The sequence below is a fragment of the Chanodichthys erythropterus genome, chromosome 20 (assembly GCF_024489055.1).
Source record: "Chanodichthys erythropterus isolate Z2021 chromosome 20, ASM2448905v1, whole genome shotgun sequence".
NCBI classification, from domain to species: Eukaryota; Metazoa; Chordata; class Actinopteri; order Cypriniformes; family Xenocyprididae; genus Chanodichthys; species Chanodichthys erythropterus.
The window spans coordinates 6319146-6347132 of NC_090240.1; the positions used below are offsets into that span (position 1 = coordinate 6319146).

Consider the following 27987-nt stretch of genomic DNA (forward strand, 5'->3'; position numbering starts at 1 on the left):
TGAGACATTTCGCGTGCTTGTAAGTAGGGTTGGGCAATGTCCCCTAAATTGGCAGTTGACGCTGTTTACAGTAAAACATCGAGATGGACGATGATATCGTCGGGAGTGGGCGGGGGGTGTATTTTAATTTTTCGTTATTATATAATTATTATTCATTGGATTAGAACGTTCAGTGCAGTGCATTGCGTGATCAACTGCCAAATTCAAATGTGCGTGTGCGCTTTGGCTGGCGCTAAACCAGAGATGGACGCGTGCAGCACTTTTCATATCACAAATATGTAGTGTTTTCAATCTAAATAACGGTCGCCTTGAAAAACTCACGCTGGGGGGTCAGCCAGAATATTTTAAACTTGTGCGAAAGGGTTATTTTATTTCCCAACTAATGACTCATCCGGGCTTTCCAATAGGTTGCATGTGAGGGGAATAAAAGGGGCGGAGCGGGGCGGGGTCGTGTCGGTCAGCCATCACGATGGATGATGATATCTTTCATCGGCACAACCCTACTTGTAAGCACACACACTACACAACCGTGAGGGGTCCAGACACCCCATAGTGTGGCGGCGTGGGTATTATTGTTCCCAAAGCACAAAGCGCAGCATTGAGTGTAGCTTTTGAAAGGGAATATCTTTGGTTACTTGAGTGTAACCCTGTTCCCTGATAAAGCGGGAACGAGATGCTACACTTCGTTGCCGCACTGAGGATGTCCCAGGACTGTTCTTCAGACAAAGTGATACCTGAAGATACAACTATGGCATATATAATTATAGCCTCTGACGAGTGCGCATTCCGTCTGAACCTGTCAAGTTCAGTGTCAATTTCATTGATGTGTTATACACAGTATTCACAGCTGGTCATACAAAGAAGTATTCCCATATCGCAAAGCACAGCATCTCATTCCCGCTTTATCAGGGAACAGGGTTACAGTCAAGTAACCCAATTTTATTCAGGTGGTTAACTGTCTTTTAACAGTTCCATAGACTTATTTATTATCCCTGTTTCTGTTTCGGTTTCATTTATTTACTTCATTAATTTCCAGTTAATTTCCATTCAGTGTTGATTCTGTGGTCACTGCTTGCAAAACAAAGTCCCTTTAATGATGCAATCACAACTACATGCTCCAGTAGTACTGTACCCAGTAAGATGAACAGGTTAATTGATTGTAACATTAATTCTGCTACATCAGGTTAATTCTATTAACTTTATTAAATGTTTTAACTAATGTCACTTCAGTTTCTTAGTATGAATTAGCCTATCATATGCAGTAAAAGACAGCACTGTAGAAGGTTTTGGGACACAAACTCAACTCTGTCATGCTGATATTGTGAGACAGCTTTTCACCTTGACGAGAAAAAATGTCACATTTTAAAATCACCACACCCTAAATAAATGATATAAAGTAGTTTCTCCTGAGTTCTAAATGTTTTGTTTATTAACTTCCCAACTTCCATCATTTTCCATTTGGAGCATTTGCATAATTTTACTGTAAGGCAGTTGAAATTACCTTGGGATCGTTTAGTCAGCCAATTTCCTTAGATCAGAGGTCTCTTTTTTCCACCATGAATTAGTGATATAATATAATTGGACAGCTGTGGGCTGGTTGCAAGCTGTTCAAACAAGTGCATTATTTGTCAGTATTTGTTAAATCTTGAAACTGATCCAGGCTCTGAGTCATTGTGTAAATATGTTAGATACAGCTGAAACATAATGCAAATACTTCTTGTATCAGTTCAGAGGTGGAGTTAATGCTCTGATATTAGTCACTCAAACATCTGCAGTAGTTGCAGATGAATTCTATTCTGATAGGATAGCAGAGAGCAGGCAAAAATAATACAAAATAATTTTACTAACCATTATTTTAGCCTATATGTCGTGTGAATAATTGTACATATTTTGCACCAATGCAATTCAAAGTAATATTATTGAATTTGATACAATTGTTTGACATTCAATACACTGCAAAGAATTATCTGCACTGTATATTTCTAAAAAAAATATTTTTAGTATGTTTTATAAGAAAATACTATTTCAGTATATCTACTATTAATTCAGTGTGATACTTGCTGTTTCTTTGTAATTACTAGCAATCAGAGTGAAAATTGTTTCAAAGTGTATCCAAAACTTTTTTTTACAGAGTATCCTTTACACATTATAGATTTTGAAAGATTTTAAGTTGCTTTTAGATAATGTCTTGATTTTTTTTTTTTCCTTATTCAATTGCAAAATAGATTTTTTTCTTATTTTATGCATAAATGTAACGAAATTTAATAGGTTTTATATTTTATATTAAACAAAAATGTTGGATTCTATAACTGTTTAGTGTAGTGTAGCCTATTTTCTTCATTGTATTGCAATCTTTAGGGGAACAAATTAACTTCTGCTTGAGTGTGAACGTCAGATGTTTCATTCAGATTTGCAGGTGCTGAAGTGTCATTAATCAAACTGGCATTCTCGAGAGGCTGTTGGCTTCAGCTCTGACTCATGGTGGCAGTTTCTATCCTTCTTTGCATCTTTTCTTTTGTTAGCTCCTCCCGCATTCTGTCTGTGGCCAACTTGACTTATGCAATGTCAGATTGCATAACTGCAGCATAGCGCATTTGCCATACATTCTTAGTGCAGGAAAGAGTCCTTGAATAATAAAACAGCTTATCCCATGAATTGTCAGCTTCATTAAATTATTCACGCAATGCAATGGGCACGGACAGGCTCTCCGCCACTGGAGCAGAGAATTGACACTTGAGAAATGAAAAATCCTTTTTGTTTGCCTATATCTCTGTGTTTTTAATGAAATCAGAGGGCTAAGTCTCCTTTCATCATGTTTACCATTTCTTGTGGCATGGATGGACCGGTTTTTGTTGAGTCTTATCGAAATTTGAAGTGAGAGTTTTATATTTTTTGTAATATATGCCTAAACCTACGCTTCGCTTCCATTAGATATTTTCTATGGGAGGGGATTAAAGTAAACACAGGTTTTTTGTTTTGTTTTTTTCTTAAAAAATATAAGAAAGTCTATTTCTTGTGTCCTGGAATTTTTCAGGGCATAAAACATAAATGGCCATTTTTAATGTTTGTTAGCTGAAATTTATTTTATGCATTAATTAGATTAAATAAATTAAGAATATGTATAACCTTAACCCTATTATTTATAACCCTAATCCTATGAACCATGTATTCAGTCCTGCCCTACACTGATGACACCCACTTACTGAAAGTTAGCACATCACCTATCACATCATTGGGCACATTTCAATAATCAAGAGATCAGACAGTATATGCCATATTATGTTGACAGTTACAAATCCACAGTAACTGTCTATGCTGGCGACATTTGCATTTTTAATGAAGAAGTCATTTAATTCAGGTTCCCTCGAAGAGGGTTTTGGAGGTGTTCAGAGATTCAGGAAAATCTCATCACACTCATTTCATCTTGACTTTCTTTTTCCCCATCAGGGTTTCTGTTGGTGTAGCCATCAAGCATGAAGTGGAATTTGCTCAAGAAGAAACCTGCAGCCATGGTGGGCCCTGAGCCCACCGGTGCCAGCGTCCTGACGATGGCCCCTGTTGTTTCAACACCTGCAGACAACTCCACCGAGCAGCAGGGCCCAGTCAGCAAGAATGATGTCTTTGGTGACATCAAAAACAAGTTTCTCAATGAGATGGACAAGCTTCCACGTAAGTGCATGACTATATATGCAGTGTTTTGTGATATTATGAATTTTAATTTTCCTGACATTTCTACAGTAACTGTAACTCAAGTGTCAAACTCGGCTCAGTGCTTCAGGCTCTTTTCTAACCAAATGGACCATGTATTGCCTAGATATGCCCTAGCAAGCACTCAGAACTTCCTAGAAAAGCCCTAGCAACCATTAAGAGCATCCTAGCTATGCCCTACATAACAATCCTAGCGGCTACAAAGCAACTACTCAAAACACACTAACAATGCCTTTGCAACCATAAAAACATCCTGTAAACCATCTAGCAATGCCCTAGAAAATGAAAACAACACCCTAGAAACCACCTAGATATGGCATAGAAACGACCCAGAGCAACCTAGCAATGCCCTAGCAACCATAGAAAAACTTAGAACCCACTGAGCAACACCCTAGAAAACCACAACACTCTAGCAGCCTCCAAGCAACATATTAACTGCATAGTACCAACTTGGAACACCCTAGCAATGGCCTAGCAACCGTCTAGAACACAATAGCAACCACCTAGCAATACCCTAGTGACCACTCAGAACATCCTAGCAAAACTCTAGCTACCATTAAGTACATATCTAAGCAGTGCCCTAAAAAAACAACCACAACACCCTAGTTGTCATTTAGCAATAGCCTAAAAACAAGGGCTGTTCCCAACTAAAGAGTTTTGTAGTCGACTAGTAATCATTCATTTAGATATTAGTCGAGTAACCGTAGGATTACATTATTTACTTACTTAAATATATATAAAGCTTTCTGGCAAGCACTGAAAAAGTAATGATTATGAATGTGAAAATAGCATGGAGACATTTTACCATATTGTTCAGAATATAAGATGACCCTGATTATAAGATAACCACCCCCACACCCACCAGATTTTAGCCAAGGATTATTGGAATCTTTTTGTATACAAACATCTGATAAAAGTCTCAGAAAAAGCAGTTTTACATACATTCTAAATCATAAACATCTTAAAGGGTTAGTTCACCCAAAAAAATGAAAATTCTGTCATTAATTACTCAATCTCATGCTGTTCCACACCCGTAAGACCTTCGTTCATCTTCGGATCACAAATTAAGATATTTTTGTTGAAATCCGATGGCTCAGTGAGGCCTCCATAGCCAGCAATGACATTTCCTCTCTCAAGATCCATTAATGTACTAATAACATATTTAAATCAGTTCATGTGAGTACAGTGGTTCAATATTAATATTATAAAGCGACAAGAATATTTTTGGTGCGCCAAAAAAACAAAATAATGACTTATTTAGTGATGGCCGATTTCAAAACACTGCTTCAGGAAGCTTCAGAGCATAATGAATCAGTGTATCGAATCATGATTCGGATCGCATGTCAAACCGACTTTGGCACACCGAACAGCTGATTCGACACACTGATTCATTATGCTCCGAAGCTTCCTAAAGCAGTGTTTTGAAATCGGCCATCACTATATAAGTTTTTTTTTTTTTTGGTGCACCAAATCTTTATAATATTAATATTGAACCACTGTACTCACATGAACTGATTTAAATATGTTTTTAGTACCTTTATGGATTTTGAGAGAGGAAATGTCATTGCTCCCTATGCAGGCCTCACTGAGCCATCGGATTTCAACAAAAATATGTTAAGTTGTGTCCCGAAGATTAACGAAGGTCTTAGGGGTGTGGAACGGCATGATCCACACCCGTAATAAATGACAGAATTTTCATTTTTGGGTGAACTAACCCTTTAAAGACATTTTCTAAATGTCTATTTAACATCTGACAGGAAACTTCTTAGAGACATAGATGTGTAAAAAATATCTTGCAGATGTAAATACAGACATCAAATATACGTCTCCGTGATGTACATGTGCTATCAGGGTTTTACTACAAATAAAACCAAAAAACCATGGTTATTGTAGTGAAACCATGGTGACCAAAAAATTAGCCATGGTTTTGCTTAACTAACCATAGTTGGACAGCATAGAAATAACCTGGCAACCACTCAGCATCTGCCTGTGAGCCCTGTATACTGTATAAACTATAACCTTCTAAAACTTTTAAAATGTTGCAAAGTCAGCTTTGTCAAGCCAACATTAATGCACGTCTTGGCGACTTTCTTTGTCTAGTTGTAGAGAGAATATTCCTTAAGCTACGTCTTTGCAGTTACCTACAGGTAGTGAGGTCTTTGATCAAGGAGTAATGATCAAGACAGTTTTGGCTCTCTTAATGGCCCTGACACATCTAGATTTCTATTTCCAGACCCTGTTTTCAGTTCCTCCATTTTTCTCTGTCTTTCTCTCACTTTCAGTGCCTCCCTGGGCCATCATCGCCATCGCGATCGTAGCTGTGATCCTCATTCTCACGTGCTGTTTCTGCATTGTTAAAAAGACCTGCCTTAAGAAGAAAAAAGGCAAGAAGGGAAAGAAAGGAAAGGGAGACGTGGGAATGAAGAACATGAAGGGAGGAGAGGTACGACCACCCGACACCAATGCACTTCAGCCTTAAAGGGATAGTTCACCCCAAAATGATCAACTCTATCATTATACAGTACTTACTCATTCTGATTAAGCGCTGTATCTCCTTCTGTCATAACATAACATAAAATGAGATGTGACACGAAATGTCCAAGTTGTCCTTTTAGAGACAGTAAAAGTAGATAATGCAAAGCACCAAAATGACATTAAAACAGTGTTATTTTAGTCTCACGATATACTATTTATTTATTTATTATACTGTTTTTATTAATATTTCAATTAGGTTTTATTTTTATATTTTAAGTAATTAAAATTTGTAAGCCTACGTTAATTTGAAAGTTTTAGTCATTTTGTTGTATGTTTATGGCATTTATTGTTTTTATTTATTTATTTATTTATTTATTTATTTTTAATTATAATTTCATTTTTAGTTTTAGTTATTTTTGTATATCAAGTTAAACTAAATGGAAATAAGAAATGTTGCCTTGGCCACTAGTCGAAATAAAATAAGTTTACAATTGTATGTATTTATTTTATTTTATTTCAGTTAACACTCATTTTATTTAGTGCTGTCAAATCGATTCATTGTATCTAACATAAAAGTTTGTAAATATGTAAAATATTAAAAGAAAATAACATAAAAGTATAATAAATCCACATAAAAACAGCTTACAATGTTAATCACAGCAACCTGGTGCTTTTTTGTCCTTTTGGAGCTTGGCAGTATAAACCACCATTCATTTTGTGTCGTAAAGTAGCTGTTTGCACATCCTGCTAAATATCTCCTTTTATGTTTCACAAAAGAAAAGAAAATGGTTTGGAATGACATGAGACTCAGTAAATGATCACTATATTTTAAATTCTGCGTGAACTATTCCTTTAAATCTGCAGTCACGGCTGTGTACAAAGAGACAGAAAGATTAACATTTTTCCACTGCCTAGTTTCCATCTGTTGCTAATGAGTTTAATAGGGTTCGATACATATCTAATCTGAATCTCTCTCTTGCTTAATGATTTTAAAGCTTTTTCTCATTCAATATATTTGAAATACTCAGCAATCTCAAAATACCAAAGCTTGTCTGTTTTAAAAATGGCTGTGTTACTACCTCACATATCCTTAATATAGCTTTTAGGTCAAGTAAATGGATGGTTGGTAGTCTGGAAAGATTTTTTAGCCATTTAATATTCATGGAATATAAAATATTCAGTGTTGTACGTCATTTGCTGCCTGTAAAGCAGGAAAGCTACATGAAAGATTTCCCGCCACATCGATTCATTTGCCGTGTTCATATAATTTGGTTTCCAGAAAAATGCTGTTAATCTCTTGTGCTTTTGTGTTAAAAATGACACATTTTCCAGCGAATGCACAGCAGCACTAAATCTCTTTTTTATATCTGTTTTGGAAATAAAATAGCTGAACAGCTAAAGAGTTTTGCTATATTTGCTGTGTTGTGTCAGATCCCGCTGTGTGCTGTATACTGTATTTGCTATTGTGACAAGCTAATTTTCCTCTGGGAATCATTAAACTTCTGCCTGTCATATCCTAATATATCATTTTCTTTATAATCTTGAAAAAACTTGTGCTAAAACATCATCAAGACAGGCTTATTATTTAAGGGAGACCAGGGACTATTGTTTTTTTCATTTTCTTTCATAACTTACTGAATACTGCATATCTATCTGCTAGCTTTTTGTAAGTATACATTTTATATAACCATTTATATGTGGCAAAAGTAACTCTTTAGACCTTTAGACCCAAAACTATGAAGTTGTTAAATTTATATATATATATATATATATATATATATATATATATATATATATATATATATATATATATATATATATATAAAAGAAAAACTCTAAAATAACAAAATAGAAACTCTGATGCATATACTTCTATTCTCTACTGTATCTCACATCATTGGATGTGATTATTATTATTATGTTGTTGTTATTATAACTAAAACTATAACCATAACAAATAAGCCAAAAACAAGCTGAAATAAAATAAATGAAATTCTCATTTTCTTGATGTACTAAAATAACTAAAACTAAACTAAAAAAAAAAAACTATAGAGTGACAAAAAAATAGTAAAAATGACTAAAACCTTAAATAAAATTAAAATGAAACTGTAAATATTCAAAATATTAAAAACCATAATAGTATATCAATGATATATGTCTATACAATGTCTGAAATAAGAGCAAACTTAAAAATAATAAATAAATATATAAAAATATATATAAAATGAATATCAGTTTATACGTACGTCACCAAACTGGCTTATTTATGCATTATTTAGGATGTTTAATGTATTACAATTGCCCTCGGTCTCCCTTACTGTACAGTAAAATGTGGTTTGCTTCTCAAATTTCATTGGTTAAGATTGTTATATGCGATGTTTAATGTATTATCCAATAACATAATGTGTCGATTTAAAGCAAAATGTGTCCTTTTTGATACATGTCCATTAAGTGTTACTTGATTTCCTCAACTTGATTCTGTCTTCTTGTGAGTTCAATTTCTCCCTCTCTCTCCATTTCTTCATCTCTCTATCCTCCCCGCTTTGTGTCTGATATGTGCTCCATGTATCTTGACTGTCGTGGACCTGTCGTCTTACGGTAGGTGTGACATGGCTTGCAGCGCCCCTCTCTGACCGCCTGGTGAAAGCTCAGACCAGGGCAGGGGAAATGAGCTATGAAAAATGGCTGGGAATGTAATCTTTGGCTTCTTCTTGAGTCTTGCAAGCTGCAGGGTTGCTGAGGTTGCTTGAGGACTAGTTTGGGGTTGGTTTGGGGAGGGCTCGCATTCCACCAGTTTGATGTGCCACATGTGGCATGTAAACACTGGCGGTTTGCGGGATTAAAGCCAAAGGGGTAGAATGAATGGCCCTTTAGAAGTGGATGTGCATTTGGTTATGAACTTAAACTTCATCCTAGCTTACTGAGAGACACCAACACACCAATCCTCACTAACATGCATGTTGAAAGGGTACGGTTGGTGTTTTGTCCTCTAAAAGCTGTTCCACCCATCGAATGTCATGATTTGGCCCCTTAAATTATCCATAAGATAAGCTGTTATCCAACAAACATACGTATCTGCATACTTTAAACCATTCTTAAAGCAGTTAGCTGGCTGTAAAATAAAGCAGGAGAAATGTCCAGATGAGGTGAAGCAGCATTTGAGACAAAGCCCAATGCATGCCCTTCATACAAGCACCAGTGAATGACCATGACTTGACTTGAGAGTAACTTTCCTGGACTACCCATTGTGTGGAAACGAACAAAGAATCTGTTACTTTCTTCCTGATATGTAGAGATGAGCCGTGGGATGAAGTAGGTGGCGTGGGAAACAGCCTTTCACCAGGAGACCTATTGCAATGTTTTTGTTTGTTTTATTTCTTGTGTGTTTGTGTGTGTGTGCGTGCGTGTGTGTGTGTGTGTGCGTGCGTGTGCGAGTTTGTGCGTGCATGCAAGTTTAGTGTGCTTTAGTTTGAAATACCGTTAAGGGTGATGTTTGTATTTTCAATGTTAAAATTCTTTCTCCTATCCCAGCTCATAAAGGTGCTGTAAGCTATTTCTGAGAAACACTATTGATATTTGAAATTGAACCACAAGGAAGAAAAAAAATGAACATACAGTACACAAGAGTATATAAAATCAAGAGTTTGTTTTTAGTTGCCAGCAGCACAGCATCTCCAGACAAACAACGACACTCAAAACTGTCATGTTACTACTAACATTACAACAACAGCATATCTTGGTTCTGTGAAACAGCAAAACCAAAGTTACTTGCGTCTGGAGCAGAAACAATGCAACCTCACCTTACTAGTTACTGTCCAACACTGTTAACGCATGAACTAAAGCTCTTGCTTGATTATAACCAGTGATATTCCTCTCAGCTTTTCTCTTTTGTAATGTCTCTCAGCCATCTCTCTTTCTACAGTCTTTCTTCAAATCTCTCTCTTGTTCTCTCTTTCTCCTTCCCCATCATTAAAGGTGCTAAAGAGGATGTTTTGTTTTATACATTTTTGCAATATTACTTGAAACTGTCTTTACTAACTGATAAAAGACTATTTATTAGGTGCACTGAAAGGAATAATATTAATATACATCATCTGTGCATGACGTAAGGCCTTAAAAACATCAGCCAATCGTTTACGCCCTCTGGCTTTTCAATCACTGCCATGATGTTCCTTGTGAGAGACGAGCGCGGCTGCGCGCTCCAGTAACTTTCCACACTCCACAGGCGCCGCATGCAATGTTTTTGTTCGGAGACAGGAATAACAACTGCAGATTATGAGTTACCTGCGGTGAGTCCGACATAATGAATCCACTAACACGACACAGCGAATGACGGTGGTAAACACTCGGGTTCCAATACGAGTGTTTACGAGTTTTGGGAGGAGTTCCTTCGAAGGAGGGGGGTTGTTCTTACGCATGCGCTCATTTCAAAAACTCAGTAACAGTCTTTGGTTTCTCAGTCGACGAAAAGATCCTCTTTAGCACCTTTAATGGACATGCTCTCTACTACTGATTGGCTCACTCTCTCTCTCCTCACCCATCATGAGTGGACACGCCCCCTACTGCTGATTGGCTCACTCTCTCTCTCCTCGCCCATAATGACTGGACATACTCCTGCTGATTGGCTCACTCTCTCCTCCCCCATCATAAGTGGACACGCCCCCTTTTTGCTGATTGGCTCACTTTGTCTCTCCTCCCCTATCATGACTGGACACGTCCCCTACTTCTGATTGGCTCACACACTCTCCTCCCCCATCATGAGTGGGCACGCCCCCTATTGCTTTTTGGCTCACTATCTCCTCCCTTATCATGAATGGACATGCCCCCTACTGCTGATTGGCTCACTCTCTCTCCTCCCCCATCATGAGTGGACACGTCCTCTACTGCTGATTGGCTACAAGTGTGTTGTGCTGCTCGGTCCGATCCACTTTCAATAACATTTCTCAGAAATTGTTTACTGTATCTTTAATGTAAACAAAGTGGAAATGTGTGACCTTTGCTGAAATCATACAGATTTTTTTTTAAATGGTAGCCTGAGCTATAAATGTGTTGTATCATTCCAGAGCCACAAATACATCCTGACAACTGATTGACTGATTGAACTATCCCGAACTGTGATGTCCAAGACAGCAGATTGGGAAAAATATAAGCCACCAAAAATTATACTATTTCACATCCAAAACTTGGGGTCGTTTATTGTTTTAATGTTCTTGAAAGAAGTCTCTTCTACTCACCCATGCTGCATTTATTTGATCAAAACTACAGTAAGAATTGTAATATTGTAAAATATTATTACAATTCAAATGTTGTAATATATTTTAAAATGTAATTTATTCCTGTGATCAAATCTAAATTTTTAGCATCATTACTCCAGCCTTCAGTCACATGATCCTTCAGAAATCATTCTAATATGCCTCCTCAAGAAATATATTGCTGCTCAAGAAACAATTAATATCGTTATTATTGATGAAAACTGTTGTGCTGCTTAATACTTTTGAGGAAACAATGATGCATTTTTTTTTTAGGATTCAAAAGAACTTTTATTTGAAACGGAACTCTTTTGGAACATTAGAAATATCTTTACTTTACTGTCACTTTTAATGCAACATGCTGTGAATTTAAAAAATCAGGCAACTTTAATTTTTCATGAAAAGACATTTTTAAAATGTCTTCATGATTAATAATTTCACATAATGCGCACATGTTTTACTGGTTGTTCATAAATAAAGCACATCATAAATTTCGGGCACATAACAGGCCAGTTGTGAATAGCTAGTAAATAAGCTAGCTTAAGTTATGAACTTAAGTCATAATACAATAAACAACATGGTTAATCATTACATGCTGATTTGATCACAGGGCTATTGGTGCAAATAATCGTTTACTGTCAGTGACTGATTTCCCCTTCACTGTTTCTTATTCCATCTGCCCCCTTTTACGAAGATGAATGTGCCATAACTTAGCATGACTGCCACTGAATGCTCAATGCAAGTTACGTAAGAGAACCACCGCACACTTCATATTAAGAATACTGCATTAGTATGTTACATCATTAATCATCCTCCAAATTTAATGCCAGCATCGCAATGATTTCATTCACTATGGCTTGAACAATTATGCAATCAATACGGAATATTTTCAGACTTTGCATTTTGTGGCTTGGCATGCATGAATGCATTCTACCATGTCAGTTAGAATATAAGAAATTGTGCTTTTTATGTGGGGGTGTGTGTTTGTATGAGTGTGTTTGAATTTGTGTGTGTGTATGTATATTTGGGGTGAGTGTTCAGGAAGGACAAATGCTCACCCCAAGCATATTTTGTTCTATTTAGAGACATTCTGATTCAACTCTTTTCGTTCATCTTGTATTCTTGTATTTGTTTTCTTTTCTTGTTTTTCCCAAAGCTGAACCAGACATCTCCATCTATGTAAGCTAATATTTGCTGTTATACTAGCATTGCGTTTGAGGCTGCATAAATTCTTCAAAGTTCATAACAAATCTCAGAAATGCTTGATCTCATGAACAGTCACAGTGGGGATCCGGTATGAGCTTGCTGAGGGTCACTGCTAACCCCAAAAGCGGTGTTAGTCATGTAACAGGGTTATGTAGTACATCTCTTTTTTTTAGAGGACACAAATGCTAGCAGACTGAGTCTTTTGGTTATCAGCATAAAGTCTGGTCTACTTTACCGCTTACCTAGCTAACAGGGAACATTCTCAGAACCATTCTGGCAAGATTCTCTCAAAGTTATGGACAAACATTCTTCCAGTAATATTGATAGAACATTCTTTCAAAGTTATCTGGTGTTTAATAATGTTCTCAAAACATTAGCACAAAAACAATATCATTCATGGAAAAAATGTTTCTGAAACGTTTTAGCCTATGAACGTTGAAAAGCCTAGAAACGTTGGGCCTATGTCTAACATATTGCTACTTGTTTCACAATGTTCAAAGAGCATTCAAAAGTAAATTATAAAATGGAATGTTCCCTTAAAGGCACATTATGTAAATTTTTGCCACAAAAGGTCGCCTATTCAAAACAAAGGTGCCTTGATTTCGTGGAATAATGGGCGGTGTTGTCTTCTACAGCTGGTGGAAAAGAATCGGGATGGGACCGGGCAGAAATCATGTTTTTGGATGCGATTATTAACTTAATATGAAGCAGAGCAGGGCCGAGTGCTGTGAGAAGGCTGTGAGTGCCGAATAAGGCCACTGGAGCTTTTATTATGCTGCAGTCGATGCTTCCACTTCTTCCGGTCAAGTGTATGTGGGGTAAAGCAGTACTGTTCGTCATATTAGATACATTTGTGTGTTGAAAGTTGTTATATGCTGTGAGACACTTGTAATTTACTCGCGTAAATCAAGAAAACGAGATTTAAACAAAAAGATTTACTGCGTTGAGCTATATAACATGATTAGTTTTATGTAGATGAATGCATCCAAACAGTTGCACAACTGTCTATTAAAGGTGCCCTAGAATCAAAAATTTAATTTACTTTGGCATAGTTGAATAACAAGAGTTCAGTACATGGAAATGACCTACAGTAAGTCCCAAACTCCATTGTTTCCTCCTTCTTATGTAAATCTCATTTGTTTAAAAGACCTCCGAAAAACAGGTGAATCTCAACATAACACCATAACACTTACATAACAGTCGGGATCATTAATATGTACGCCCCCAATATTTGCATATTTCAGCCCATGTTCAAGGCATTAGACAAGGGCAAGCAGTATTAACGTCTGGATCTGTGCACAGCTGAATCAGCAGACTAGGTAAGCAAGCACGGACAATAGCGAAAAATGGCAGATGGAGCAATAATAACTGACATGATCTATGATAACATGATATTTTTAGTGATATTTGTGAATTGTCTTTCTAAATGTTTAGTTAGCATGTTGGTAATGTACTGTTAAATGTGGTTAAAGTTACCATCGTTTCTAACTGTATTCACAGAGACAAGAGAGCCGTCGCTATTTTCATTTTTAAACACTTGCAGTCTGTATAATGCATAAACACAACTTCATTTTTTATTAATCTCTCCAACAGTGTGTAATGTTAGCTTTAGCCACGGAGCACTATCAAACTCATTCAGAATCAAATGTAAACATCCAAATAAATACTATAGTCAAGTTACCTTTATTTATATAGCGCTTTTTACAATGCAGATTGTGTCAAAGCAGCTTTACATTGATAACTGGTACATAATTTTTGCTGCACAGCAGCTCTTCGAGAATAGTGTCAATGCAAGCAGATCAAAGCACTGTTGAATAAATGTCAAGAAAACTGTTGAATATCAAATGTCAAGTCAAATGTCAAGTGTGCCCAACTAAGCAAGCCAAAGGCGACAGCGGCAAGGAACCCAAACTCCAACAGGTGACATCAGGTGGCAAACAAGTGGCAAATAGGTGTCAAAATGGAGAAAGAAAAAAAAAAACCTTGGGAGAAACCAGGCTTAGTCAGGGGGCCAGTTCTCCTCTGGCGAACAGTGCTTTGTTACAAATCAGGTTGCTATCATAAGTCTGATAGGATCGCAACAATCAAAGTATTTATTTCAGTTCCATCCAGTTGAGGATCGTATTCATCATGCCGGTATGGACGGTTTGTTGAGGAACTGTGCTACTGGCTGTCGTGTCGATGAGGCCTTCACAATGGATGATCTAGTTGACTCGATCTCTGCTGATACTTCAGGGCTGCGTTGTGGTCGTGTCCAATTGTGGATCGTATTCATCATGCCGGTATGGTCAGTTTGTTGAGGAACTGTGGCACTGGCTGTCGTGTTGATGATGTGTTCACAATGGATGATCTAGTCGACTCGATCTCTGCTGATACTTCAGGGCTGCGTTGTGGTCGTGTCAAGGCGCAGGTCTTTGGTCTCAGCTGGATACGGCCCGGATCCAGTTGACTAAGGTAAACCTCGGGATAAACAGAAAGACTAGTATTAGCGTAGATGCCATTCTTTTTCTGATGTAACGAGTACATACATTCCGGTTAAGCTAATTTATGCAGCCTAATAATCCTTTAACGGATTTGAAAATATAAATTGATAATGTGTTATGTGAATGCCAGGTTAAAGAGATGTGTTTTTAGTCTAGATTTAAACTGACAGAGTGTGTCTGCATCCCAAACAATGCTAGGAAGATTGTTCCAGAGTTTGGGTGCCAAATAGGAGAAGGGTCTACCGCCCGCGGTTGATTTTGATATTCTATGTATTATCAGCTGGCCTGAATTCTGAGATCGCAATAAACGTACTATACTCACATGATCCGACGCATACATGCAGCATGCATGGCGAACATCTTGTAAAGATCTATTTGAGGGTTATATTAGCTGTGTGAACTTTGTAAATTCACTGTATTATAGTCAAGAGCTCCGGGGGCGGGGGAGCGCGCGATTTAAAGGGGCCGCAGCCTGAATCGGTGCATAGTTAATGATGCCCCAAAATAGGCAGTTAAAAAAATTAATTTAAAAAAATCTATTGGGTATTTTGAGCTGAAACTTCACAGACACATTCAGGGGACACCTTAGACTTATATTACATCTTGTAAAAACTGGTTCTAGGGCACCTTTAAAACACATAATATATTAAAGTGTCTGCTTGGAAACATTTTGGATAACTTAAGTACACAAGTCAACAAAATATATAATCCTGTTCAAGTGGTTTTAGGATATTTTAATCAAAAAATCTTTCATATTGTGCCTTTAATATTCATATTAAAGCATTCACCGCACTCTCCCAGGTAATAAGGTGCAATGACCTATATTTCAATTAAGAAGACAAAGAAGGTCTGCACTCTAAAAAGAGACTTTAATAGAAGTTCACAGGAGATAAGTCAACAAACGTTTCGGCTCTTCGCCTTCGTCAGTGTAACAATTTCATTCGCTCTCAATGATTATATAGAAAATATACTCTAAATCAACAGGTGTTTACAATCAAGATTAAAACAATCAAATAATTAGTTCAAATTTCAGTTTAAGTCTATAATAGGTCACAATTAAATGGCAAGAGTAAATCACATATCTGACAAGAAACTCACAAATCTAGCAATGATACACAACGATCTCCAAGGGACCAGAATAGATCCTTCAAAAACAAAACACCAGAATAGCTCCATCAACAACAAATATAAATGGGGTACAATAACACATCAGGCAGCAAGCCATTTCATAAACGTTGTACCCAAAATAAATAAATAAATGAATTATAGAAAACAAGAAAGGTCATAGTCTTCATTTAAACCTACAGGAGACATAGTTTTTAAATTGAACATCTAAAAAGCTTCTCTTCTCAAAAGTTTATTATCAATGTCACCACCACGGCGAGAAATCTTTACTATTTCGATACCTATACAAGTGAGTTGTTCAATACGATGATTAGAATCAATGAAATGTCTGGCAATCGGGGAAGTTACATTGTGTCTGTGAATAGCTGATTTATGTTCACTAACTCGAACCCTTAGCGTAAAGTTTTTGCATCTCAGAATAGAGGAACATGATGTGCAATTACGACATGGAAAACACCCTTGAATGTATGCTTCTTTGTCATCATATACGACATCTGATATAACTAACATGTTTGACAAGTTTTGAGATCTCTTATGTTTAAAAACATCTTGTAATGACGGATCTGAAGCCAAAATGAACCAATATTTATTGACAATACTACTTTATCTGATGACTTTGTTTAGTATAAGTAAGAATATAATTTACCGAAAACTGCTTTTTTTGTTTAGTTTGGTTGTTATTTAATAATAGACTTCTTTGAGAATTTTTAACTTTATCAAACGCTGATTTGAACCAAGTATATGGATATCCTCTTGAACTAACACGATTGTATAGAATTTTAGATTGCACATCAAATTCGTCCTCCGAAGTGCAAATACGTCTTAGTCTGTATAGTTGACGTAAAGGTAAACCTTTTTTCAATGGTAATGGATGATGGCTATTAGCAAAAAGTAAAGTATTTTTATCTGTTGGTTTTCGGAATACCGTGGTGGAGACAGAGTTATTGATTTTGGATATCAAAACATCTAGAAAATTAATAGAAAACAAATGTTTTTCAACTGAAAATGTGATGGAGTCCATTCTGGAATTCAAAAACAAAGCAAAATTATTTAACTCCCCTTCACTTCCCTTCCAAATGAGGAAACAATCAATATACCTTGCCCAGTACTTAATGCAGTGTCCAAAAGGGTTGTTATTGTAAATAAAATCTAGTTTGAATTTACCCATAAAAAGGTTGGCATAACTTGGTGCTAAAGGAGTACCCATAGCAGTACCTTGTATTTGCAGATAATAATGCTTCTCAAACAAAAAAAAAATATTTTTGGTTAATATAAATTCAGTCAAATCCAAAATAAATTGTATGGGTAAAGTTAAATTTTGAAGAGATTTTAGAAAAAAATCCAAAGCCTCTAACCCTTCTTTGTGTGGAATCGAAGTGTATAAAGATGACACATCCAATGTTACTAACCAATCCTGGTCATCTTCATTTGAAAATAGTTGTAATTTATTCAAAAAATCAGTAGTGTCTCTTAAATAGGATGGTAATTGTTTCACCAATGGCTGTAAATGAAAATCAATAAACTCGGATAACTTTTCAGTAAGTGAACCAATACCAGATACAATTGGTCGGTAAGGAGGATCTGTGGTTGATTTATGTATTTTTGGCAGTGCATAACGTACTGCAACAACTGGATGATGATTAATCAAACATTTTAACTCTTGTTCAGTTAACCATTTTTCTTCAAAACCTCTGTTCAACATTCCGTCTAGCTGGGATTTATATTCTATAGTTGGATTAAATATTAATTTCTTATAGCACACCTGATCGTCAAGCATAGTGTATTATAGTAATGTATTTGCAGAGGAATTGGAAACAAAAGGCACAAAAGTACTTTTTGGTTTAAAACGGTTAATAGCTGTATATATCACTGATATTTTTTTGACCAAAGAAACTTTTTAGTTTAATATTCCTCATAAATTTAAACAATTCAACCTTAACCAAAAAAGGATCAGTTCTAGGAGATGGAACAAAGGACAAACCTTTGCTAAGAACCTGTATGTGCTCGTTTGAAAGTTCTTTCAAACGAACACATACAGGTTCTTAGCAAAGGTTTGGTTCACATACAGGTTCTTTGCCACTCTTTCAGAGTGCAGACCTTCTTTGTCTTCCATATTAGAAAAACCAAGAAGAAAGTTTTTTAACAGTATTAAAAAAAACCTAGACATTTTAAAGTAACGTTTTCATAATGTTAGCAAAAAAAAAAATAATAATAATTATATATATATATATATGAGGGTAGGTAAATGATGACAGAATTTTCATTTTTAGGTGAACCCTTAAACTGGTGATAGACCAGGATTTTAAATCCTCCTTCAAATCTTATAAAGAATAAGTTATAAAGAAAACACAGGAGATGTTAGTGTGAAAGGTGAGCATACCTTCAACACCATTTCTGTCCACTCAAATGTAAGAAGTACAGAATGTTCCCTACAAAGTGCAATATGTAGTTATGTGCACAAATGTAATTTATTCTCTACTCAGTGCCTCAAACTAAACTTTTAATAAGATTTGTTGCCACAGACCTTGCATACTTTGGCAAATCTAGCAACAAATAACAGCGCCCACATATTCCAAATTATTGGGAGAATTTTAGTAGCAAAGAATGTTTCAAATACACTGGCCTTGACTTATCTGTAAAAAAAATAAAAATATGAACATATTTTCACCAAAAACATATTATTTCTCCTTACTGAAATACATTTGATTTTTCTTCTTTTATGATTACGTTACTGAGTTATGTTTAATACAATCCAATCAAAAAAGTCAGATTGTGTTATAGTATATTCTACAACATGTATATCACACAATAGACAAGACCTTGTGAAGAAATATTTCTGTAATATTCAATTACAGCACAGGGCACAAAAGTATTAATTACAACAGAATCATTATATGAAATTAAATCACTAACAGAGTAAATGATGATATAAGTTCATTAAGATTCATTTCGCCTTTTTTCCATTGTCATTTTGAAGAGCAGCAGGGAGGAACCATGGGAAATAATGATGTGTAAAATAACACTTATTCTGTGATCTTTAATATCTGTCTGCCACAACGTTTCTTCCAAATTGTCCATCATTTTACATTGTATATGAGTGCTGACATTAAAGCACCAACAGTTCCCTTATGTATCTTCTCAATCTTTTCTTCCTGAGTAAAAGCGAGACTCAGAGTTTTATTATACACTGCAGAATCAATTTATGGACAGACTGCTTTAGAAGGACTAGAAACCTTCTGTCTGTCATTCCCTCCACAAAAGTAATGTAGATTGTTGCAAATGGTGTCATGAAAGGAAAAGTGAAATCAAGTCATGTTGCTATCAAGGTCATCGCTGACACAATTACATACAATAACACCCAGGTGGTTTGACACCTGGCAAACTTCAGGTAAGCTGAGATTTGGCCCAACGAACCATGTTTGGGGAACTTCATTTACCTTCCATCACCTTTGCTCTAGTTTCTCCTGTAACGGCCATCTGTGCTTTTGTCTCTCCAGAAACAGGAAGAGGATGATGATGAAGAAGATATAGACATGGGAATAACTGAAGAAAAAGAGGAGGAACCTAAAGAGAAGGAGAAGCTCGGCAAACTACAGTTCTCCCTAGACTACGACTTCTCTGATGCCAAGGTACCTCAGTCACTTGACTTTTTACAGTATGTTTAAACAAATCAGCTTTAATATCTAAGGGAAAGAGAAATGTGTAAAAATTTTGCCTTTGCAGCTTTTTTTTACACCTTGAATATATGCGCATTTTAAACTCTTTTACAATGTAGCTCACAGTGGGCATCCTGCAAGCTGCAGATCTTCTCTCCATGGACAGTGGTGGCACCTCAGACCCATACGTCAAAGTTTTCATTCTCCCAGACAAGAAGAAGAAGTATGACACCAAGGTGCACAAGAAAACCCTTAACCCTGTCTTCAATGAGACTTTCCACTTTAAGGTAGAGTATCTATTTCAGTACAGTACGAGTTTACATCATCATCAAATTTGTGTAGCGCAAGATTTGGACACCCCAAACACAACTCTGTCACTGCACTCATGAGCTGATGTTGATTTCTAGATTCCGTTCAATGAAATGGGAGGAAAGACTCTGGTCATGTCTGTGTATGACTTCGACCGTTTCTCGAAGCACGATGTGATCGGTGAGGTGAAGATTCCCATGAACACCCTGGACCTGGCACAACCCATCGAGCAGTGGAGAGACCTGGACAGCGCAGAGAAAGAAGAGGTAAACCTGTCCTTCATCTGTCATTCACATCATGTTAACTAGCAGCTGTCGCCATTTAATAATAATATAGTTAATGAACCAGTATTTCTAAACATGCTTTTATGCCCATAATGTTACATAATGCTGTTCTTTTCTACCTTAAAGGGTTAGTTCACCCAAAAATGAAAATTAACCCATAATTTACTCACCCTCCATCCATCCTAGGTATATAAGACTTTCTTCTTTCAGCCGAACACAGTCATTCACTACCCTCCTCCTCATTCATTTTTTTAAAGTTAGACATCAACCTTCTTGGTATTCCTCAATCAATTCATTATAAAGAATATAAAAATAAAAAAAAATCATAAAATTATAAAAGAATTTCTATTTTTGTATTCATTTTTTGTAAAAATTGTATAGGGTCGCTAACGACCCGAGGTGTGTATGAGTGTACGTATATTTTTTCTTCCCAACAATAATTGAATCTTAGATGACGGAATAAGTACAATTCACCTTTATTCCACAAGGTGGCAGTGTCTGATACACAATGCTGAAGTGAAAAACATGAAATGGCTCAGCGATTTACTGCAGAGCAAGTACTGAACGCAATCAAATATGACTGTAACTGTCACTGGATGGATCTGGTGAAGCTGTTAGCGATCGAAATATTGATTTTGAAGATGTTGAAAATTATATAGTTTTGAGAATACGTTTGAGATCACGAATGGGCTCATATTCATGACCTCAAACATAAAACTAGCCTATTATTTGCTGAATTTACTGGGAAATGAGCTCTGACGAGGACAGTGATGATGGCATAAAACATCTGCTCAAACTGAGCCCTTTCAAGCTCCAGAAGGTAACAAAATATGCTTTATTTTATTTTTATGTAATTGTTACTCTAATATCAGAGGAGTTTTATATTATCGCGACAGGTAGAGATCCTTCCGTGTTAGATATAGATTCGGGTCGATAAAGACCCAAATATGTAAGAATGATTGGCGAAACTGTCATGCATTTAAGGGTTAAAAAATATCTTGGCTCTTCCAAGCTTTAAAAAGGGAGTGAATAGTATACAAGATGCACATCCATCCATCATAAAAGTAATCCATACGGCAAATGTGGACACGCAGAGGAAAGAGCAAACTAAATCACCGGTCACGAATTAGAAGTAAATTTTTAAAGAGAAATGTTGGAGGAGCTTGAGTTTATTGCCCAGCCCTATTTGTTTGAACCATGAGAGACATCTACTCTCACCTAAGCTTACGCTACTCCTATATCCTAAGTCATACACCGGAACTCGACTCTCTTGTCAATTATAGTCTATAAAGTTACAAATATGGATATTTTTCTTATAAAACTGCATCGTTTTTCAGATGTGTTCATCTGAAAGAAGATAGTCATATACACCTAGGATGGCTTGAGGGCGAGAAAACTATGGGATAATTTTCATTTTTCGGGGAACTAACCCTTTAACATGTTACTGTTACAAATGTGATGTTTTCTTTAGCAAATACTGTAACTGAAGGACTGCTTGATGTGAGACACTATTGATGTATTATTAATTGAAAATGAAATCCATTTTTCAAAAATGATCACTGTCTTCATTTACTCACCCCCATGTTGTTCCAAACCCGTAAGATTTTCTTTCTTTTGTAGACCACAGATGGAGATGTTTAGCTGATCTTTTTAATACATTTTAAACTTAACAGTGAAGAAAAAATACCATATGGATGCATACAATTATATTCCAAGTCAATAGCTTTCTGTGAGGATAAGATATTAATTATGTTATTATTCAGTTCTAATGTTCCTAATCAAATCCAAGATTTAAATATGCAAATAAAAACATACACACCGATGAGCCAAAACATTATTACCACCAGCCAAATATGCTGTTGGTCCTCCATGGGCTGCCAAAGGTGTGCTGTGGTATCTGGCAAAGAGGTATTAGCAGTAGGTCCTTCAAGTCCTGTAGGTTGAGAAGTGGAACCACCATGGATCAAACTTGTTGGTAGGGTTGCAAAATTCCAAGAATTTTCAAAGCTGGAAACTTTCCATGGGAATTAACAGGAATATATGTTAATTAATGAGAATATATAGGAATTAACGGGAATTAATGGGAATAAACAGGGAATTTGCAAAATTTCAGGTTAGCCTATAACAGGGTACTTAAACATCTTACAGCATAATTTTGGTAAAAACAACCAGATTTAATGCAATTTCAGTTTCATTTTGACCCTGCACGTCCCTCAATCACATTCACACAGCACACTACTTACTGCAAGGATATTGAGGCCGCACCCCCTGCATGCACTGTGCATTCCCCCAGTCCATAACATGCACATTTGATCAAAAATACAGAAACAAAACAGTAATATTGTGAAATATAACTAAAATTTAAAATAATGGTTGTCTATTTTAATATAAATCAAAATATAATTTATTTCTGTGATGCAAAGCTGGATTTTCTGCATCATTTCACAGTCTTCAGTGTCACATGATCCTTCAGAAGTCTTTCTAATATGCTAATTTGATACTCAATTATCAATGTTGGATACAGCCGTGTTGCTTAATATTTTTTAAAACCTGTGATCCTTTTTTTCAGGATTTTTTGATGACAAATTTAAAGACCAGCATTTATTTAAAATATATATATTTTGTAACAATATACATTAACTTTCAAAATTGTAGGGTCAGTATTTTTTTTCCTTTCTTTTGAAAAAAAAATAATAATACTTTTATTCAGCAACTATATAAAAAGTGATATTAAAGTGAAGATTTCTATTTTGAATAAATGCTGTTCTTTTTAACTTTTTATTCATCAAAGAATCCTGAAAAAAAGTATTACAGGTTCCAAAAAAATAATAAGCAGCACAACTTTTTCCAACATTGATAATAATTGAGTATCAAATCAGCATATTACAATGATTTCTAAAGGATCATGTGACACTGAAATAAATAAAACATAACAATTGCTGCAATAAAAAATATTTATATTTAATATTTGCTAAATTTAAATTAATTGAATGCAAAAAAGAAATAACTTATGTTATGACCAAACAAAATGTTTATATTTATGTTTGTATATGATATATTTTATATAAATATTATACATTTATATAAATTTCACAAAATTTCCAATTAATTCCTATAAAATCTCGTAAATTCCCATAAATTCCTGTTAAGTTTCCAAATTGGAATATTTCCAAAATTCCCCAAGTTTAGTTCCCGTAGAAAGTTTCCATACTGTAAGTTTCCAGAAATTTACAGGAAACTTTCCGCCCCTTTGCATCCTTACTTGTTGGTCCAGCACATCTCACAGATGCTCGATTGGATTGAGAGGAATTTGGAGGCCAGGGCAACACCTTCAACTCCATTCCTCATTGCCCAGAGCATCACACTCCCTCCACCGGCTTATCATCGTCACACAGTGATCCTTCTGCCATCACTTCCTCAGGGAAACGGCACACACCTACACGGCCATCCACATGATGTAACGGAAACGGGACTCATCGGACCAGGTGACCTTCTTCCTCTGCTCCAAAGTCCAGTTCTGGTGCTCATGTGTCCATTGTAAGCACTTTTGACAGTGGACAGGAGTCATCATAGGCACTCTGATTGGTCTGGGCTACACAGTCACATACATCACTGAGTGCGATGTGACACATTCCTCCCATAACATCATTAAACTTTTGTGTGACTTGTCCCGCAGTAGTCCTTCTGTTTGCTCAGACCAGACGGGATAGCCTTCATTGCCCTTGTGCATCGATGAGTCATGGACGCTCAACACCCTGTCACCGGTTTGTTCCTCCTCAGACCACTGTTGTTAAAATCTCACCACTGCTGACCGGATTTAACCCACAAGCCTTGCTCTTTCAAAGATACTCTGACCCAGTCGCCTTGCCATAACAATTTGGCCCTTGTCAAAGTCACTCACATTTTTATTCCTGCCCATTTCTCCCGCAGTCAACACGTTGATTGTGAGAACTGATTATTTGCTTACCATCTAATCTACCCAGACCCCAATATGTGTCCTTGTTAGGAGATGATCAACAATATTTGCTTCACCCGTGACTGGTCATAATGTTTTGGCTCATATATAGAATTTGCACATTTAAATTTCACAGATTCAATATATTTTAATTGGTGATATGTGTTCGGACACCCAACACTTGGCATCATTCATGTCAGACCTTAGTAAAAATGACTGAATTTTCAATTATTGGTGAACTGTCCCTTTAAGACCAACAATTTTATTTTTCCCCCAACACAGCCTGAAAAGCTGGGAGATATCTGCATCTCTCTGCGCTATGTACCTACAGCTGGAAAACTCACCATCTGTATCCTTGAGGCAAAGAACTTGAAAAAGATGGATGTTGGTGGACTCTCAGGTACACACACACATAATGCACTGCCTTTTCTCTTTTCGTTCTCCTCCAGAGAGTGGGTGGAGATAAACTCACGCAGAAGACTGGATGTTCCTGCATATGCCATAACAATAAAATAATGTTTTGATTTGTGTTTTCTCTTTTCTGTTTGCGTTTAGACCATATATGTTCGTATTTTATTCATTCTTTGTTTCAGCTTTAATTAATTCATTAATTGGTCATGTTTCTGTCAGACATGCACAGCAGGCTTCAGTGATGCAGCAGCACATTTGTGTCACGCCTGTGCTTTAGTATCAGTGGTAGCCATGCAGAACAGATAGCGCTCACGTGCTGACTCTGCAGTCCTGCTTGCGCAGCGCCACACGTCCCCTCTAGTCAGTGCTCACTGCTGCCATCTGCTGGCGGCTCTGAGAACAGCACCACTCAAAACATTGCTGGGACCAGGATTAAAGGGTCCAAAAAGTCTTTCTTAACCTTCAAATCTTGAGTAAAATCTGAAGTGATTACAGAAAAGACCCGGGGTGCATCTTAATCATCTCCCTAGCTCCCTATCATGTAAACAAATTTGGGCAGTTGTAAGGACAGTAAAGACCCTGGCACACTACACATTGGGACACTGATGGTGACATGACAACATCCTCGTTGTACAATGTTACTACTGGTATTAATGAACAACAGCAGAACTGATATCTTTCTGACATTAGTTTTTAATGTTATTTAAAGTACATTATAATAAATGCTTTGCTTGTTACATATATGTGCAACATTTACATAAATTATAAATTCCTATCATGTGTCATTATGTGATTTAAGTTGGCTCACACAATTTATGCTTCTTACTTCAGAACTTCCGTTAAGGGAACATAGTGAGCATCGATGCTCCCTGGTTATCACATGCATTGTGGGACTTTTTAGACAGCAAACGTTTCAGTGCACTGGAAGGATGAGACAAAGCTTAAAATGGCCGACTCCTTGATCAGTGCCCTAACTGCTGAACTTGAGGGCTGATTGAGATGCACTCATGGTGTCTGTGGAGTAATGGTTTAAGCCCTTGGTTGGTTGTAGGTTTGAACCCCCGCAAAATGCAATCCATGAGCTTGCACTATTCATCCAGGGGGACTGTCCCTGTAGCATAACCTGATATTGCGGAGTTCATCATGTTCCTGGGTCAACATTTTTGTTGATCCTGGAACAACATTCAAATCAACCAATCCGATTTGAGGGACAAGTTTACAGATTATGTCAAGTTTAGGCTTAAAGTCATGAATTGGTGCTTCTATATCAGTGTTATTCATCTATCATTTCCCTCTGATTTTTGGGATAACTTATGGGTAGGGTTAGGTTTAGGGGTAAGAATAGGGTTAAGACTAATTTTTCAGCTTAGAATGTTGTTCCAGGATCAACAAAATATGTTGACCCAGGAACGCATCTAACTAAGCGATATCAGGACGTGCGTCCCTGTAATCAATGTTTTACATATACTGTATATATTAAGGGTTTAGTATTATTAAAGTACTATTATAGTCTTTATTCATATTTTTATTAGCATTTTTTTTATATTTTATATTATTTATATTTTTTAAGTTTTAGTAATTTTATGTTTTTTAAGTTTTTTTTATATTTAAAAAAATACATGTAATTTTTAAGTTTTTTTTTTTTTTTAATTCTGTTTAGCTTTATTTTTTAGCTTTAATTTTAGTAATTTTAGTACTTAAACTTCTAATTTTCGTTCAAGTTTTTTCATTATTTAAATTAGTTTAGCTTTATTTAAACTTGTGTCACCAACTCACACAATCAAAAGTCCACATCTGTAGAAAGCACAATGCAGACCTTTTAAGCATATATGTAAACAACATACATAACATAAGATGCCGAGTGAAACATATATACTTGCATAACAGCTGGCACTGGTAAATCTCTACAGATCCGTATGTGAAGATTCATCTTTTGCAAAACGGGAAGCGACTGAAGAAGAAGAAGACGACAGTGAAGAAGAACACACTGAACCCGTACTACAATGAGTCCTTCAGCTTTGAGATCCCACAGGACCAGATGCAGGTACGCTTTACACGACTCAACACAAGAGTTCTTTTTGTGCTCCTTCAAACTTTGAGCACAATATCTGTTTTTCCTTAGAAAATACAAGCTGTGATCACGGTGCTCGACTATGATAAGATCGGTAAGAACGACGCCATCGGGAAGATCTGGGTGGGAAGCAAAGCGCAGGGCACTGAGCTTCGGCACTGGTCCGACATGCTGGCAAACCCACGCAGGCCCATCGCTCAGTGGCATCCTCTCAAACCTGAGGAGGAGGTGGATGCCACGTTAGCAGCCCTCACTGCCAAGAAGTAATTCTGTTCTTCTTCCTTCCCTATCTCCTTTACCTCCTTCCTTCCTTCCTTCCACTTTTCAACATGCACTACATGTCATCTTACCCAGTCAGCACTGAATTACAACCATGGCCCACCAGCCTAAAGGTATTAAAGAAGACGATTCGGCCTCATCATCAGCTAAAAACGAGATATTGGATCAGGGTGTAATGAGCAAGACTGTTTCTACTTTCTACAGATGTTTTTGAGGACAGGCCGAGCTCATAGGTCCGTATATCCTTGAGGTTTATTCACAGAAGTGATGTAAGCTCACATTCACACCCATATATCCAACAGATCAACAGCATTCCAAAGTTTTCCATCGGGGACCAGGGATAGAAAACACTGCCTCTTCCACTGCCTAATTTAACACATTCCTTCTAGATTCTCTGGTCATCTAGATGAAATCAGTTCTGTTACATTTGTTGAGTCTGAAAGGACAGTTGAAGAATGGTTTATCATTATGAATAAGTATAAAAAAAAACTAAAAAAAAAAAAAAAAACTAGAGGAAATGGGAACTGGGGAGATAATTGGACTAGATGCTCCTGACCCAACCAGAAGGTATCTTTCAGGTGTCGATTACACTGCCTGCAAAACAACCTCTTCTTCCATTCTTCGGTTCCAGCTGTCAGCTGGCTTCTTCCACTGCCCAACATCCTACCAAACCCTGACAAAAAGGAGACAAGCCTTGAAACATCACGAAATAAGCAATTCTTAGCTGCCAGGGACGTCTTCCTGTTAGCATTGGTATATTTGTTTCTTTGTGTTGA

General features: G+C 36.6%; 1 protein-coding gene across 1 annotated transcript in view; it reads left to right on the forward strand.

Moving 5' to 3' along the window:
• The window catches only part of syt2a (synaptotagmin IIa), a 62868-nt gene extending 35528 nt beyond the window's left edge, over positions 1-27340 (forward strand). The window contains exons 2-9 of the mRNA XM_067371286.1: positions 3448-3669; positions 5991-6151; positions 19756-19875; positions 20022-20189; positions 20310-20477; positions 24733-24850; positions 26772-26905; positions 26984-27340. Of these exons, the coding sequence (XP_067227387.1) occupies positions 3474-3669; positions 5991-6151; positions 19756-19875; positions 20022-20189; positions 20310-20477; positions 24733-24850; positions 26772-26905; positions 26984-27199 (1281 nt within the window). The 5' untranslated portion in view covers positions 3448-3473 and the 3' untranslated portion in view covers positions 27200-27340. The remainder of the gene's footprint in view (positions 1-3447; positions 3670-5990; positions 6152-19755; positions 19876-20021; positions 20190-20309; positions 20478-24732; positions 24851-26771; positions 26906-26983) is intronic.
• Positions 27341-27987: the final 647 nt, after the last annotated feature.